Here is a 16,214-nt window from a genome sequence, read left to right as displayed (position 1 = left end):
ACACCCCTAACTATTGTAAACTGACTTTGTATTTTAGACATGAAATTATTTAGACATTACCTAAAAAAAATTACTACTACAAAATGATTAACAATTAAATTTAATCATAGAATAAATTAATTAATAAAAAGGAATGTTATGATATTAGCAATCGGAAATCATGATTAAATTTAAATTGGATAACAATTTATAGATGATATTGAAAGTAAAACAAATATGACTGCAGTTTAGAAACACAACCGATGAAAGATAGTCAATTTGCTATCATTCAATTTAATAAAGAAATATGATTTTTAACATTGACTTGGAATTGAATTTCAATTGATAGTGCAGAGAATATCAAAATATTAACCGTCATAGTTGATATTAAGTGGAAAGGTGGATGTGGAGTTGATGAATAAGTGTATGGATTGTGTAATGGTAATCTTAAATAGTCCAAGTTAGTTTGAATTTGCATTTGATTTTAATTTTTAATCATTTATATTTCAATAGTCATTATCCACCCTTTCTTACTTTGATATTAATGTTTGAATCTCAATTTTAATATTTAATAGGCATTAAGTTTTTTCATTCAGTTGCTTAAGCTTTTCCTCTAGTAGTTCATGACATGACATCAAGGTTCTATGACCAAGTAATCAAGAGTTGATTCTTGGAAATTTTCTATTGTATACAAAAGAGAATAGAAAGTTAAGATTGTAAACATGTATAACTTAATTTAAAATTATATAACATGAATAAAAGAATGTATATATAACAGCAGCAAGTATAACAGAAATGACATGTTCATAGTTAGTGTAGCAAGTATAACAGAAATGACATGTTCATAGTTAGTGTAGTATGTGATTCATATAAGCATTCAGAAGATTAAAAACAATAACCAATTAAATGACTATGATAAATAATATCCATAAAAAATTTGTGTGATAAACCAATAAACATGAAAAGTTGATTCTAAAAATGGTTTACGAAGCAACACACGCATTACTTGGAACATAATTGGATACCAAAGTTGGGAATGAATGGAACTAAGATAAACAAATTTGATTTGAAACTGAGTAACTTAATGATGATTGACAAAGTTGGGAATGAATGGAACTAAGATGAATAGTATGAAAAGTATTTTTATTACAGTAGATGACATATCAAGGTGGGGTGGCAAAATAAGATCTCTATAAGACTTGGTATATTTTTGGGCCCATCGCCGACCCTACTCGGCCCATAGCCCACCCCTAGCTAATATAATACTCTTTCTACAAAAATAAGAATGTTTTAAGTTAAGTGAAAATTTTAAATATTACGACAAGTTCTGTTGGTGTGTTCCCACGTTACAAGGTAATAATAATTGCTGTCCATGACATGCCTCATTTAATCCCAACTCCCATTCAATTAGTTTTGAAGAAATCCTATAATGAGTTGAAAACAACTGAATCCCTTTTTACTTACGCATAATGAGCCATAACTAGAAGTTCAAAATTTCTCAAATTCTAATAAACAAATTCAAAGGACAAACAAATGTTACAACCTTAGTGGGACCTACTACCCACCTAACGACCGTAACCACAAAACAAGAACATGACCCCATGTTGGAAGGTAGTAGTATTTTTTAAACAAGATCGAAACCACGCGTGTTTTGGTTTGATCGTGATTCTTGAGGTTAAAGAGGTAAAGGTGTTGTGCGCAAGCCAAAAGAATAACCAAACAAAGTTTAGTATTTAGAAAGAAATGGAGAGAGAGCAAGTGGAGAATGAAGGAGAGATGGTGTGGGGGACAAAGGAATGATTTACACAAAATGTGTCATAGTCACTCCTACGAGTTATTAATAATGTTGTTAGATAGGTGTGAATTGTGAGTGACGCTCCTCTGTGTTCTTTATTATCTGATCCCATTTATATTCATTTGCTAACTCACTAACAAACATTGTTAGTTAGTTTTAGTGGTAACTTGTGTGTGTCATATAGTTAGGGTTAAATCACTAACCATATGTCTTATAAATAATTATAATTTATATAAGTTTAAAGGAGATGCATTTAGAGTGTAAAAGAGTTTTAAAGTATCATTCAAGAAAAATATATCACTATGTCATGTTATACAAGTAATTCAATTTTTTTAATTTCATTTAATGAATTACATGATTGTTATAATTGATAATATAAAATTAATTTTATATCTACGATGCATCATCTTTTTTCTCAAAAAGTATTTCAGTTTAATTATTGTGGGTCAAATCTATTATTATTTTTTTGATTGTCACATTTTTGTGATGAGTCTTTATTAAATTATCTTTTTTATTTATTTTTAAAAATATTAGTACTTTTTAACAAATATATAAGTTATATATTTGACTAATATCACTTAAAATTGTATAGGTTGTCTAAAAAGTGATTGTGGCTCCTATTTTAATTAGAGTCTGCTTTACTTTACCACACAACCGTCTCTTCCGTCGTGATCACACACACTCTGTCATTTTCCGCTTCACAAATTACTATTTCTCTTCTTCTTTATTCCTTTCTTCCAACTTCTTCATTCTCTTTTTTTTCTTCTTCTTGAAAAATATATATTAATTTTGAAGGCAACCATGATAGAGTAACTAGAGCATGGCTCCTCCACCTGCAAAACTTTCTGGGTTTCATCGTCAAGATCATAACTGGTACTTTCTCTTCTTCTTTCTTTTCTTTTTTTTTTAATTATTCGCTTTCAAGTTGCATTTTTTGTGATCATCAATTCCAATTTGTTTTCCTGTGTTGTTGAATTTCTTATATAAGGTATAGTGATGCTGGATTGCCTAGTGATATTACTGTATCAATTGAAGGTGTCAATTTCCATCTTCATAAGGTATGCATCTTCATTTCGTAATTGTTATAATTTTTTCTCACCTAATTATCCTATTCATAATTTCATTATGAACTAGTTCCTGGGACTTTGTTTTTCTTCTGTGGTTCCAGTTTATTCTATTGGTTTTTATTGTTTTGTTTTTAGTTTGGTCCAAAATTAATTAATGTGGTCCTAGTTTCGGAACTATTCTTTTATTATGAAACCCTTCATTAACTAGAGATTAAAATTAATTTTATTTTATTTATTGCAACTTTGTAATTGCTACTAGTACTTCTTAATTGTCTAGTTAAGGATGAAACTAAAGTTGAACTGTTATGCCTTTTATATGAAAAATTACTTGTAATAATATGTTGGAGTTAGTTTCAATAAGATATGCTGTGCTGTGAAACTGCAGTTTCCTCTTGTTTCAAAATGTGGGAAAATTGCGCGGAAATATGACGATTCCAAGAATACGAATCAGAAGAACCTGACAATGGTGCTGGAAGAATTTCCCGGGGGTCCTGACATTTTCTTGATTGTGGCTAAATTCTGTTATGGGTTTCGTGTGGAGCTGACAGCGAAAAACGTAGTGCTGGTCCACTGTGCCGCGGAATATCTTGAAATGACGGATGAATACGAAGAATCGAACTTGTTGACGAAATCTGAGAGTTTTTTCCACAAGAATATATTGCGTAATTGGAAAGATTGTATTTTGGCTCTTCAAAGTTCTGAGCCTATTCTGTCAAGAATTGAAAATCTCCATTTAGTGGATAAGTGTTTAAATGCGCTATCGATGATGGCTTGCACGGACCCGAGTTTATTTGGATGGCCGATGATGATGTATGGGAGTTTTCAGAGCCCTGGCGGAAGCATTCTTTGGAACGGTATAAATACTGGCGCTAGGATTCGAACCTCGGAATCTGAGTGGTGGTTTGAAGATATCTCGTATCTCAGCGTCAGTTTGTTTGAGAGGCTTATTAAGACGATGCGGGCGAGAGGTATGAGACCCGAAAGTCTAGCAGGCGCTATAATGTATTATTCCAGGAAGCACTTGCCAGGTCTAGGTCGGTGGCAGGGTAGACAAGGTGGAAAAACAAGAACAGTTGCAAGCTTTAGCTTGACGCCTGCTAGTGGTACCACCATTGATCAAAAGGATCTTTTGGAAAGCATCGAAAAACTTCTTCCTCAAAAGAAGGGAAAATCTTTCTGTCGTTTCCTGCTCGGACTTCTTCGTGTAGCTTCGATATTGAATGTCAGTGAAACTTGCAAGGAGTCTTTAGAGAAGAGAATAGGGATGCAATTGGAACTGGCAACTTTAGATAGTCTTCTCATCCCAGCTTATGCAGATTCCGATGCTTTATATAACACAGACTGTATTGAACATATCGTTCATCATTTTGTTCGTACGGAATCAAATTTATCTGCCTTTTCTCCTTCGTCACTCGATCCACAAGCATCATCGTCATTGTCTGAATCATTAAGGAAAGTCGCGAAGCTGATAGATAGCTATATTGCCGAAATTGCATCTGATGTTAATTTAAAACCAGGAAAGTTACGCTCGCTTGCACAGGCCCTGCCTGAGTCATCGAGATCATTGCATGACGGAATCTACAGAGCACTAGACATTTATTTCAAGGTTCGATTTTCTTGAGCTACATTTTCCCTCAGTTGCTTACTAGTCCCTTTTTATATACACATTTTCCAATTTTCACATATATTAAGAAAACCGGTTGCGGAATTAATGATTACTGCTTATGATACATTTCAGGCTCATCCTTGGCTCTCTGATAGTGAGAAGGAAGAACTATCTAACATCATTGACTGTCAAAAACTCTCAATCCATGCCTGTGCTCATGCATCCCAAAATGAAAGGTTACCCCTAAGAGTTGTTCTCCAAGTGTTATTCTTTGAACAGCAACATTTGAGAACATCATTAGCTGGATGTGTCAATGCTTTAGGCAGCGAGAGCGCTCCAGCTCCAGCGGCTCGTGTGACTGCTCGAGGGGATACCGCCAGCGAAATTGTACAAAGAGACGGATGGGTTGCTGTTGTGCGCGAAAACCAGGTTTTGAAAAAGGATATGGATAGAATGAGTACTAGAGTCGGAGAACTTGTAGAAGAATTCACTAAAATAAAACAGGAAATGAAAACCGTGACAAAATCTCACAGTGCTCGCGATTCTCCTCGGTTATTCGCGAGGAAAATCGGATGCAAACTTGTTCCTAGATTTTCAGATGCTCAACCAGAGTCCCTTGATCGTTCCTTTGATCGTTCATTATGCACGCCGAGAGCATCCATTGAGCGTGCACGCCGTTCTCACAAGTCTAGACACACCGAAAGTTTTTCTTGAGAATCAAGAAACCATAGTTCCTCTTTATTTTCATTTTTACTTACATATTTATACCCAAGAAAGTGTTGTTTGGTTTCAATTTTTTTTGTAAGTGGGAAAGGGAAGGAAAATGTTTATCATTCCATTATGCTTTTTCATTTAAGCAATTTACATATGTGAACATTTTCCATTTCTTTCCCATGTGTAAAGTTGAGTTTAACTTTGTACATTTTTTATAGATTTTCAGATATTGGCAATGAAAATTGATATTTTTTTGCTGTCAAAAAGAGAATATTGAAGATGTAAAGTTTAGAGCTTCCAAATTAATGTAATTGACCATGAACTTTATTAGTTGTGATACTAACATTTTTTATTTGATTTAATATAGTTTATATGAATGAAAGATGTTGCATTATCTGTATAGTTGTAGTTAAATTTTCTTTTTGTAAATGACAAAGCAAGTATAGTTTGGTTGTGTCGGCAATTGGCCTTTTCCTTTGGTTCTTCTAGGGTCGGCAGTTTGGTGATATCATGTCAGTTGATTATTGTATTGATTTGTATTGATTAAATTAATTAACTTTGGTTAGTTGAAAGCATTTGTACTGATACTCCCAAATCTTTGCCTTGTTCTAGAATATTTGGTGTTTTAGAAATCTAATATATTATTAATTGTATTTTTTAATAATGTTTGGTGTTTCTCTATTTAAAAAATATCTTGGTGATCTTTTTAAAGTTTTCGTTCTATAAAATTAGTCATCTTTCTTGCTCCAACTGTCAGAGGTTGATGTGTCAACAAATGCTTATTGGATATTGGATAGATTGCTAACATGGTTTTAACTTTTAAGCCTCCAACTCAAATAAAAAACATATAGTCTCAAAAATTAAAAAGTTTCGAAATATATTATCTATGAAGCACAGACTCCGACACGGACACCGGGACACGACACGACACGGACACTCCGACACCGATAATGTTGAAAATATAGGACACCGACACCGCTACATATAAGTTAATATTTGAGTTTCATTTATCCATATATTGATCAAAATTAATGTCTTTAATTCTTTATTGATAACATTGTTTCAATACATGTTTAACCCTTTTTAGATGTGTGTGAGATCTGTCCAAAAATATATATAAATGTGTGTTGAGGCAAAGTAAAAAGATAAATTTTTGTTTGAAACATTTGTCTGAGTTGTCGGACATATGTGGTATTAGTGTCGTACGAGTGTCGGACACTCATTAAAAGAGTGTCGAAGCAAAGAAAAGAACCATTTTTTATGGGACACTTGTCTGACTTTTCCGACACTTATTTGACTTTTCCGACACGTGTCGTACGAGTGTCATACAAGTGTCGGACACCGACGCGTGTCGGACACCGCGACACGCCTACTCCTAGAGGTGTCCGTGCTTCATAGTATATTATTGAAAAAAACTTTGAAACCTTGAATTTGAAAAACAATTGTGAACCTAGATGTCCTGAAACCGGAAAATCTTCTCACAAATCCTAGAAATCAAGTTGAAAAACATAACACAAAAATCGAACTCAAAAGAAAAGGCAAGGTATTGTGTATTATTTTGGTGTGATCCCTCGATATAAGCATTGAAAGTAGCGCGTACGATTTTCACTAAAAATTGGTGAAGACATTGAAAGTTATTTGCGACGGTCTCTCATACATAAATATTTATTTTCTTTAAAAATGATGGTTTCATACGTGTTTATCTTTTTCACTTTAATATATTGTATTTGTGTTGAATCAGATTAGTGTATATTGAATTGTATTTGCGTATTTCTTGGATGTTAAATTGTATTTAGCATGTATGTTTTTGGTGCATGTATGTAGTTGTTCTTGTATATTAAGGTATATTTTTTTGGTGTATGGTATGTATTTGGTAATTGTATTTACACTAGATATTTTTCATTTTTGTAACACATGAATTTATTTAAGGTTGTTTTTTATATTAAGTTTTTTTTCAAAAACCTAAAATTAAAGTATGAAGGTGATGATATGTATATAATGGTCAAGATTCATATTTTTTTTTTCTATTTTAAAGCTTGTGACATAATAATGGGAATGTAATTAAGCTTGTGACATGCTTGTACACCCTCCACAATACTTAACATAAAATATATAGCAAAAATACTCTAAATATTTTGTAGAATATCAGAATTTAAATATTCAAATAACATATTTGATTTTATACAAGCATGTATTTCCACATTTATTTTCTATATTTCTGCGTTGATATCAGTTTTTGTTTCTTATAAAAGTACAAGTGATTAACTAAGAAAATATATGTACAATAAGAACGACATAACAACAAGTCGCTTTGGCCGAGTGGTTAAGGCGTGTGCCTGCTAAGTACATGGGGTTTCCCCGCGAGAGTTCGAATCTCTCAGGCGACGTTTATATTTTTTTTTCATTTCTTTTATTCAAAACGTTTTGGAACCTAGCGTTGTTTCCTTAATTCACGCTCCAAAACCAATTCACTCTTCTTCCTCACAAAACAACCACTGTTACCTGCGGCACAACAAACAACATGACACTCTCTTCACTCAGTTTCACCATTCCCAACAACACCACAAAAACAACAACATGGAACACACCACAACCCAACAACAACACTGTTCCATCTCCTAACACTTTCTGTTCCATCACTCTCCACAACAATTCCTTCAACAAAACACACCTTTTCAGAATCCACTGCATCAACCCAGAACCCATCTCACCATTGGAGCCTCTCAAATCCGATCAACTTGATATCGGAGGAAACGACGGCGGAGGTGATGACGGTGACAATTTCGGCGGAGGGGGCGGAGGTGATGGAGATGGCGGTGGAGAAGAAGGAGATGAAGAGTTTGGACCTTTGTTGAATTTCGAAGCTGTTATGAAAGAAGTTGAAGCTCGTGGTGTTACGTTGCCTGCTGATATGGAAGAAGCTGCGAGGATCACTGGCATTCGTGAAATGTTTCTTCTTCGTTACTTGGAATTACAAGTGGGTTTTTCGAATTCTTTCACTTTTTTCTTGTTTCGTTTCAAAGTTCAATTTTGTATTGTTATTATTTTATTTCGCTATTTTTTTGTGTGTATAGGGTTCTTCTGGGCCACTGTCTTTTCTGATGAAGCATTGTTCTATGTTGAGAAATCGAATGTTAGCAGACCCTTCTTTTCTCTTCAAAGTTGGAACTGAGGTTGGTTGGTTTCTTGCATTGGTGTCACAATAGGGTTTTGGTTGAGATTTTCGACCTGAAATCAAATTCATAATTAGATATGGTAATGGCTATTGATTTTCCTTGATTTTTGATTTGTTATGTGCAGATTGTTATAGATTCTTGTTGTGCGACATTTGCGGAGGTTCAGAAAAGAGGCAAGGATTTCTGGGCTGAGTTTGAGTTGTATGCTGCTGATCTTCTTGTTGGTGTGGTTGTTGACATTGCTTTGGTGGGTATGTTGGCACCTTATGCACGAATTGGCAAGCCTTCTTTATCAAAAGGTTTTCTCGGAGGCATTCAGCATGCTTGTGCTGCTCTTCCTAGCAGGTTAGTGTCTGCGTTTATGTGTATCAATTAAGGATGATGTTGTTTCTTTATCATTTTTATTACAATATTTTTACACTCCTTCCTTTGTTTTTGATGATAATACTAGAAAGACACATGATCTGGTTCTGGTATACACACTATCTGTAATTCTATATGTTCTCTTTTTCCCCTAAACCTAAATGGTGTGATTGTGAAGGATTGATACTTGTGCTTTATTGAGTAGTTTGGAGTGAATTTGCGTCATAGCTCGATGAATATGTTGAATAGGAGAGTTGCTTATTTTTTATAATGTGGCTAGTTAATTAGAGGGTATCAGCAGTTATATGAAGGATAGGGAGAGCCCGAGAGAATTCATCGAGTATCTTTTCTCAGAGTAATCAATCTTGTATAGCAGCGTGGAGCGGCCAACCTCAAAAATGGGATAGTGGGATAGCGTATAGCGGGATGACCGCTATTTGATCATTTTTTGGACTAATTACATGAATAATAATAGCATACGAAGTGTAGAGGGAAGAACGAAGTGCAGAGAGAGGTGAGGAAGGAACTTGTAATTTTTCTTTGGAACTGCTAAAGTGCAGAATCGTCAGTGAAGGAGGGCTAGGGTTGAGTCTCAACTTAAATTTGATTGAAAAAAGTTCAAAATTACCCTTAAAATGTTGTAAATTTAAGGGGTGATTTTGGTTTTTCAAAGGGGAAAGGGATAACGGGAGTTATGGGACAGAAACCGCTCCGCCCCGCTACCTGCTATTTACCCTATAGCGGCCACTATAGTGTTCTGCATCACTAAGGCTCTTCCCATAGAGGCCGGCCTTTGCTCCGCTATAGCGGGATAGCACCGCTATTGACTACTCTGTCTTTTATGTTGGGAACCTTATGAGTTCATTGAGTTGGGCTTGGGCAGAGTGAGAATTACCTCATCTCTGAGGAGCTTTGCTCTGGGATTAGAGGAGATCTCTTCTATAAGATTTCTTGCTATTTCCATTAACATTACAGTTTATGCATTTTCTGTAAGTTGGGTTCCCGTCCTGAACTGTGTCAAGTTTTGTAAGAGCTAGTTGGTCGCGGATTGACTTACAATGTTTCAAATGCATGTTTGTTTTCTACAACTAATGGCCAATTCTAGAAAGGGAGAAAAGTATGGTGAGTTTCAATTCAGAGGGAATGGCTTAGCAATAGCATTATCAACAATAGTATTTGGCATTCATAAATTGTAAATTTGTGGCATCAAGGCTGAATTACTTTTCTGCACAATGTCACCATTTTTTATATATATTTAGTGCAGCAAATCAATTATTCTTTGAAATTGTATATGGAAGCTGGTGTTAATTAGCAATTAGGGTTTATGTTTAGCGTTAGTCTTCAATTGTAATTCTCAGGGAATTCCTAGGAATAGTCGCTTCCCTTCCCCTACATTTGTGGCTGGCAACAATTTTATCACCGAAGTTATCAATGTAATTCTAATTTATATCTTGAATGCAGTGTTTTTGAAGCTGAAAGACCCGGATGCAAATTCTCTGCAATGCAGCGCGTTGCCACGTACTTCTACAAGGTACCATATGTTCTTAAACTTTAAGTGATAAAATAAGTAATTATTTGCGTGATGGAATATAGCTCATACGAAAAATCTGACAATAACAGAATCGAACTTTGATTGCATCTTGATAGAATGTTTTCATTTGCTTTGGTACTTGTTGTGATGCCATCTTTGTCGAACTTTTTATTGACATTCCTGTAAATACCTTACACCATATGTTCAGGGTGCGTTGTACGGAACTGTTGGCTTTGGATGTGGTATTGTTGGTCAAGGAATTGCAAATATGATCATGAATGCCAAAAGGTATGATTATATTACAAATATGTCTTATCGACTATTTCTTTAGTTGGCTGCATTATTTTATCATCATTTCTTGATTTTCTGTGTGATATAAAATTATAATGCAACTCTTCATTTTCTTATTTATAAACAACCAGGAGCTTTAGTAAATCTGAAGATGACGTACCGATTCCTCCTCTTCTGCAAAGCGCGGCTCTTTGGGGTATGCCAACGTCTTACACTGTCACACAAGATTTCATTGCAATGTATATGTAATTTGCTTAATTGATTTTCCTGCTCTATATCAGGTTTCTTCCTCGCTGTGTCATCCAACACACGTTATCAAATTATTAACGGACTGGAAAGCCTCGTTGAAAAATCTCCAGTGGCAAAGAAGGTTCCGCTTGTTGCAATGGCGTTCACTGTTGGTGTGCGATTCAGCAACAACATCTATGGTGGTATGCAGTTCGTAGATTGGGCCAAGTTGAGCGGCGTACAATAACTGGCCTTGTCCTTGGCATTGTCCACCCTTCCCATTGCGCCTTTTTGAAAGTTACATCGAAATTTGGTTTAGCTCATTCTTGTCCAAGTGGAAAATTCTTATTCAAGAAGTGAAGCTCCAATCATTTTTTTTTCATCTGTTGGGAAGCTTCTATTGGGATTAGATTAGGACCATAGCCCTTCCCTAAGGTATTGTCTGATGTTATGTAACTTAGTAATAAGATTCTATTTTCTTTTTCTGGTTCCTTTTATTCCTAAGTTAAGCCACATAAGATAAGAGAAGCAGTTTTGCCATTTTATGTAGCATTTAATCTCTTATATGATTATGATTGAAGTTCATTTATCAGCATGCTAGTATTAAGTAGCAATTGTTCGCTTTTATACTATTCACAATCACAATCACAAGCACAAAAGAGTAAATATAAGCAGAGAAATTTGATTAAGGAATAAAGGCAAGTAGAGGGGCCAGTAAGTCTACCCTAGCTGTGAACATGATGCTTTTATGACCCCACACAGCTGTCAACTCATTTGACTAAATAATTAATCAATGCTCATAGCTACAAAAAGGCTAATTATGTGATGTGATTGATTATTTAGTATGAATTTATTTGTTATATGTACTAGTTGCATGAGTGAGTTAAAATAAAATTGTGTTGTTTCGCTTATTGCATTTGAATGTACAATTAAAAGTTGTTGACCTATGACATCTTCAAGAATGAAAAGCCTACCTGAAAAAAAGAATGAAGAAATCCTTAATGTGGAGTAGTTGATTTTGAGCTCTCACAATTAAAATGAAACTTGTTATATTCCAAATAAAAAATAATGAATTTTCTATGAAAAATTGGACAGTGGCACTACCTAGCATAAATTAAAAAACAACAAAAATAAAAAGAAATATTTTATTAGATATTTGGTTTCCTTGAGATGGTCCACTAGTATAATGACTCTTACAACTCCTTGAAAATTTTTTGTTCTAAAAAAATATTTAAATCCTTCAAAAATGTTATGAAAGTTTGGAATAAATAAATCTGGTGACAACTTTTAGATTCAAAAATTCATAAAGGCATTCTGTCTTTCGGAGGATGAGTTTGGGGCTAAGATTGAAATTATTATTGAACTTCGGGTCGTGTATTAGAGGTCTAAAGTCAAGTGGTTATTATTAAGGACTGAAGACTCTAAGTCATATTTGAAGCGGTGAAAAATTGAGACCGAGACCATTGAATTGATCCAATTCATTATTTTTGTGAAAGTTGTCACTTTGTTTTATTGTTTTCAAAGAAAATAGGAAAAACAACAAAATAAAACCCAAAGAATTTTTTTTAAATCAAAACTAATAAAATAAACAAAGATCTTAGGTTCGGGGATTGGTTATGCAAGGGGAAGATATTAACACCCCTCACATCTGTAGTACTCTACATGAACCTCTTTGAAAATATACATCATTCTTGTTATTGTTTTTGTTTAAGTGTTTTTGTTTAAATAGAGAGGGAGGGTGAGAAAAGAGATTTTTAAAAGTGTGTTCGGCAAGACATCGCATCTTGTGCCTACATACCCCTTAAGTGCAATAGGTAAGTTAGAGCATATGTAGTTCCCCTTAAAAGGAAAATAAAAGAGCCAAGTGGCAAAAAAATTGGGTGTTGAGCTTTAACAATACTCAACGGGTTTTTTAAATGTTAAGCTTTATCAATAATTAACAAGTTTTAAAAGGTGTCAAACTTTAACTATACAAGGCAAGAGTGATTTAAAAGAGTGGTGGTTGAATTGTAACAATACAAAACCAAGTGATTTAAAATAGTTGAGCTTTAACAATACAAAATCACTTTTAAATAGGGAGAACGTGCTAAACTTTAACAATACTAAACACAAAGTAAAGATGAGGAAAAATGAGTGAATACCTTGACAATTTTAGTCATTATCATTCTCATTCCTTTGGATTTTTAGCCACAATGAGGAATCATACATCTCAAGCAAGCATATAAGCGTAAGAATCTCAAGTGGTGTGTGTGACATGGTATGTGTATCATGGATACAAATAAGGGTGAGTATAAACAAAGATATCAATGTACAAACTCAAGTATAAAAGATGTTATGAATAAAAGGGATGACATACCTCAAAGTCAATCATATCATGCATGTATGAGTATGATGTGATGATGGATGAATATCTTATAAATATGGAGTTAGTAGACACTGTATATATTCAAGGATAATAACGTAACCAAAGTATAAAGTACACTATGTAAATCAACAAGTATGTACAAATGGATAAAAGGGATCATGGCAATCAAGCTAATATTAACATGGCATTACATTGAAATCAAGGAAAAAGATCAAAGATTAAAAGGTTAGGATTTTGTATATGCAAACTTAAACCTAATCATTTAAAAGTTGAATAAAACCCTAAATGAATAACTAAGGGAACATGGTATAAATATATGACAAGGAGCTAAGTCTAACCCTAAGAGAATCACACAAATTTAATCAAGGCATTTGGTGAAAAAATCATGTGAAAAAGATTTGATTTTAAAGGTCTTCAAAAGGCATAAAAGCATCATTTTGACTTAATTAAAATTTGATTAAATAAATAATATTTTTGGATTTTTAAAATATATTCACAAAATATGCCACATAAATAAGGAGTGTCTAAAAAATCAAGTGGAAATGAGTTGATTTACTATTTTAAATAAAAACTCAAAAATGTGAAATAAATGAATAAAAAACAAGTGGTAAAAAATTAGTTTTGGCTTCCATGAGTCTTGAACTCAGGCCCTCCAGGTTGTTGGTGAAAAATTTTACCAATGTACCATGCGCCCATGGTAATAACAAAGCCCATTCAATTCATAAAATAACAAACAAAGTTAGAAAACATAAAAAATAAAAATAACACAAAAGGTCTGGGGCGGGGGGATTCGAACCCCTGACCTATGGCACAAGGAGACTAAAAGCGCATGTTATACCACTGGGGTGGTGATACATCCACTTATTAAAACACATCCATATAATTCTATTTTAAAAAAAAAAAAATCAAATTTTCAACTTCATCTTCAACCTTGGACCAAATGGATTTCGGGAAATTCGACTTTGATCATTTCTCAACCATTTCAAAAACTTTAAACATGAAAATTTTCAAGACAAATCCAACCATGTGCATAACATAAATTTATTCAACCTTTAACTCTTTAGTTTTTCAGAAAACACAAAGAACCCTAATTTTTCAAAACAAAATAAAATGATGTATAGCTATGATAAATAACAACTAATTAAGTGTTTTTTATCCTCATGTGATTCTAAATAAGATAGAATCGAGTTTTTCATCATTGATACACAAATGATAGAGTTTGAAGAACTTACCTCTTGCAGTGCATATCGAAAGATGTATTAGATGGCTTTCAGAAATGCTTAGATGATCCTGATTACTTCCTGGCACCTTGGTGATGCTAACTAAATGCTTAGGACACCTTGAGATGGCCTGAGTTGCTCTACCCGAATCCAATTGCAAGTAACAAAAGTTGAAAATGGAGGATGGTGTTTAAGGTGTTACATATGAAATGTAAAGGGTTGGACAGTTTCTATGAAATGTATGGAATGTATTTGAGTGGTTATTTGGCACAGAAGTTACTTGAAACTCAAAATTCACAAGTTTGTGCAAGTTGGAAATTCGAAGCTTTCAAGTGGGGTAGTGAAAATGAGATTTTCTATGTGTTTCTTTTCACAGCAAAGGCCTCTACTTATAAGCAATATTTTTGATTTGTGGAGGGAAAGTTAGATCAAATGGTTGCTTCAAACTCAAGTTGTGTGACTTTTCTTCTTGGTGAAGAAATGAGAAAGTTATGGTTCCTATGGTACTTGGTAAACTTTAAACATGACTTAGGAAGGCTCCTCTGCAGATTGGGGTGTTGCTTGTTGGACTTGTGTTTCTTTTGGTGTAGAGCAAACAAGTTAGATAAAATTAAATTGTGTTGTTTCGCTTTGCATTTGAATGTACAATTAAAAGTTGTTGACCTATGACATCTTCAAGAATGAAAAACCTACCTGGAAAAAAAAACCTTAGAGTTTGTTTGATGCGCAAGATAAGAGATAGGATAAGATATATGTAACATATGCTATCTTAATCTATTGTTTGTTGACACAACGGGATAAGATAAGTTAGTCCTGAAACTTATCATATCCTTCCTCACTAGTTCAAATTGTTATCATCAATATGTGCTGGGTTAAAATTCGACAGGATAAGATAAGGAAATGATTTATTTATTTACCCCTATAAAATATAATTTAAAATAAAAAATTAAATAAGACAAAATATAAATAAAAGTTAATTTGATATTAAATCAAAAATATTAATAAATAATTTTTAAAATATATGTATTATTGTCATAAGGATATTTTTTTAACTTTATAAAATATAAAAAATTAGAATATTTAAAAATAAAATAGTTATTGAAATTTTAAAAATATGAATACTAATTTTATTTTTTATCAAATTAAATATATGTTCTTGCAAGGCTGTATATATATATATATATATATATATATATATATATATATATATATATATATATATATATATATATATATATATATATATATATATATATATATATATATATATATATATATATATATATATATATATAAGGAATATTCTTACTCCAAGAGTAAGTTATTTATATCTTGACCATTAATTTTGTTCAATTTAATGGCTAAAAATAATAAGCAATTAAATGTAGAGAGAGAAAATAATATTCATTAATTTTAACCATTAGATTGAAAATAATTAATGGTCAAGATGTGGAATAAGTTTTGATAACTTACTCTCTTGGAGTAAGAATATCCCTCCTCATATATATATATATATATATATATATATATATATATATATATATATATATATATATATATATATATATATATATATATATATATATATATATATATATATATATATATATATATATATATATATATATATATATAAAATTTATCTATATATAAGAGAATTTATCTGTTTTATTATTCACTTCATATATATTTTTTTGGGTTAATCATTACTCATTATTTGTTATTTATTTTTATATTATAAGATTTTGAATGATTTTTAAAAAATATATCAATTTTGTAGTGTAAAATAGGTAAATGCAATATAATTTTATTTAAATAAAATAGTAAAATTTGTTTAAAGTTCAAAAAAAAATTTTTTTTAATTTAAGAATAATTTTTT

At 32.6% G+C, this 16,214-nt stretch overlaps 2 protein-coding genes and 1 non-coding gene across 3 annotated transcripts; all 3 read left to right on the top strand.

Moving 5' to 3' along the window:
• Positions 1 to 2,372: 2,372 nt before the first annotated feature.
• LOC131653575 (BTB/POZ domain-containing protein At3g44820-like) lies at positions 2,373 to 5,840 on the top strand. Its single transcript, XM_058923762.1, has 4 exons — positions 2,373 to 2,647; positions 2,763 to 2,832; positions 3,227 to 4,447; positions 4,580 to 5,840. The coding sequence occupies exons 1-4, from the start codon at positions 2,595 to 2,597 to the stop codon at positions 5,159 to 5,161; spliced, it is 1,926 nt and encodes a 641-aa protein (XP_058779745.1). The 5' UTR covers positions 2,373 to 2,594; the 3' UTR covers positions 5,162 to 5,840.
• Positions 5,841 to 7,466: 1,626 nt separating this feature from the next.
• Positions 7,467 to 7,548, top strand: TRNAS-GCU (transfer RNA serine (anticodon GCU)). The gene has a single exon. It is a non-coding gene; the product is annotated as a tRNA-Ser (tRNA).
• Positions 7,549 to 7,563: 15 nt separating this feature from the next.
• LOC131647931 (protein RETICULATA-RELATED 1, chloroplastic-like) lies at positions 7,564 to 11,335 on the top strand. Its single transcript, XM_058917743.1, has 7 exons — positions 7,564 to 8,138; positions 8,236 to 8,334; positions 8,462 to 8,682; positions 10,162 to 10,231; positions 10,440 to 10,519; positions 10,654 to 10,718; positions 10,804 to 11,335. The coding sequence occupies exons 1-7, from the start codon at positions 7,683 to 7,685 to the stop codon at positions 10,995 to 10,997; spliced, it is 1,185 nt and encodes a 394-aa protein (XP_058773726.1). The 5' UTR covers positions 7,564 to 7,682; the 3' UTR covers positions 10,998 to 11,335.
• The last annotated feature ends 4,879 nt before the right edge of the window (positions 11,336 to 16,214 follow it).

Source organism: Vicia villosa, linkage group LG2, assembly GCF_029867415.1.
Source record: "Vicia villosa cultivar HV-30 ecotype Madison, WI linkage group LG2, Vvil1.0, whole genome shotgun sequence".
Taxonomy (NCBI): domain Eukaryota; kingdom Viridiplantae; phylum Streptophyta; class Magnoliopsida; order Fabales; family Fabaceae; genus Vicia; species Vicia villosa.
This window is presented reverse-complemented; position numbering and strand designations above follow the sequence as displayed.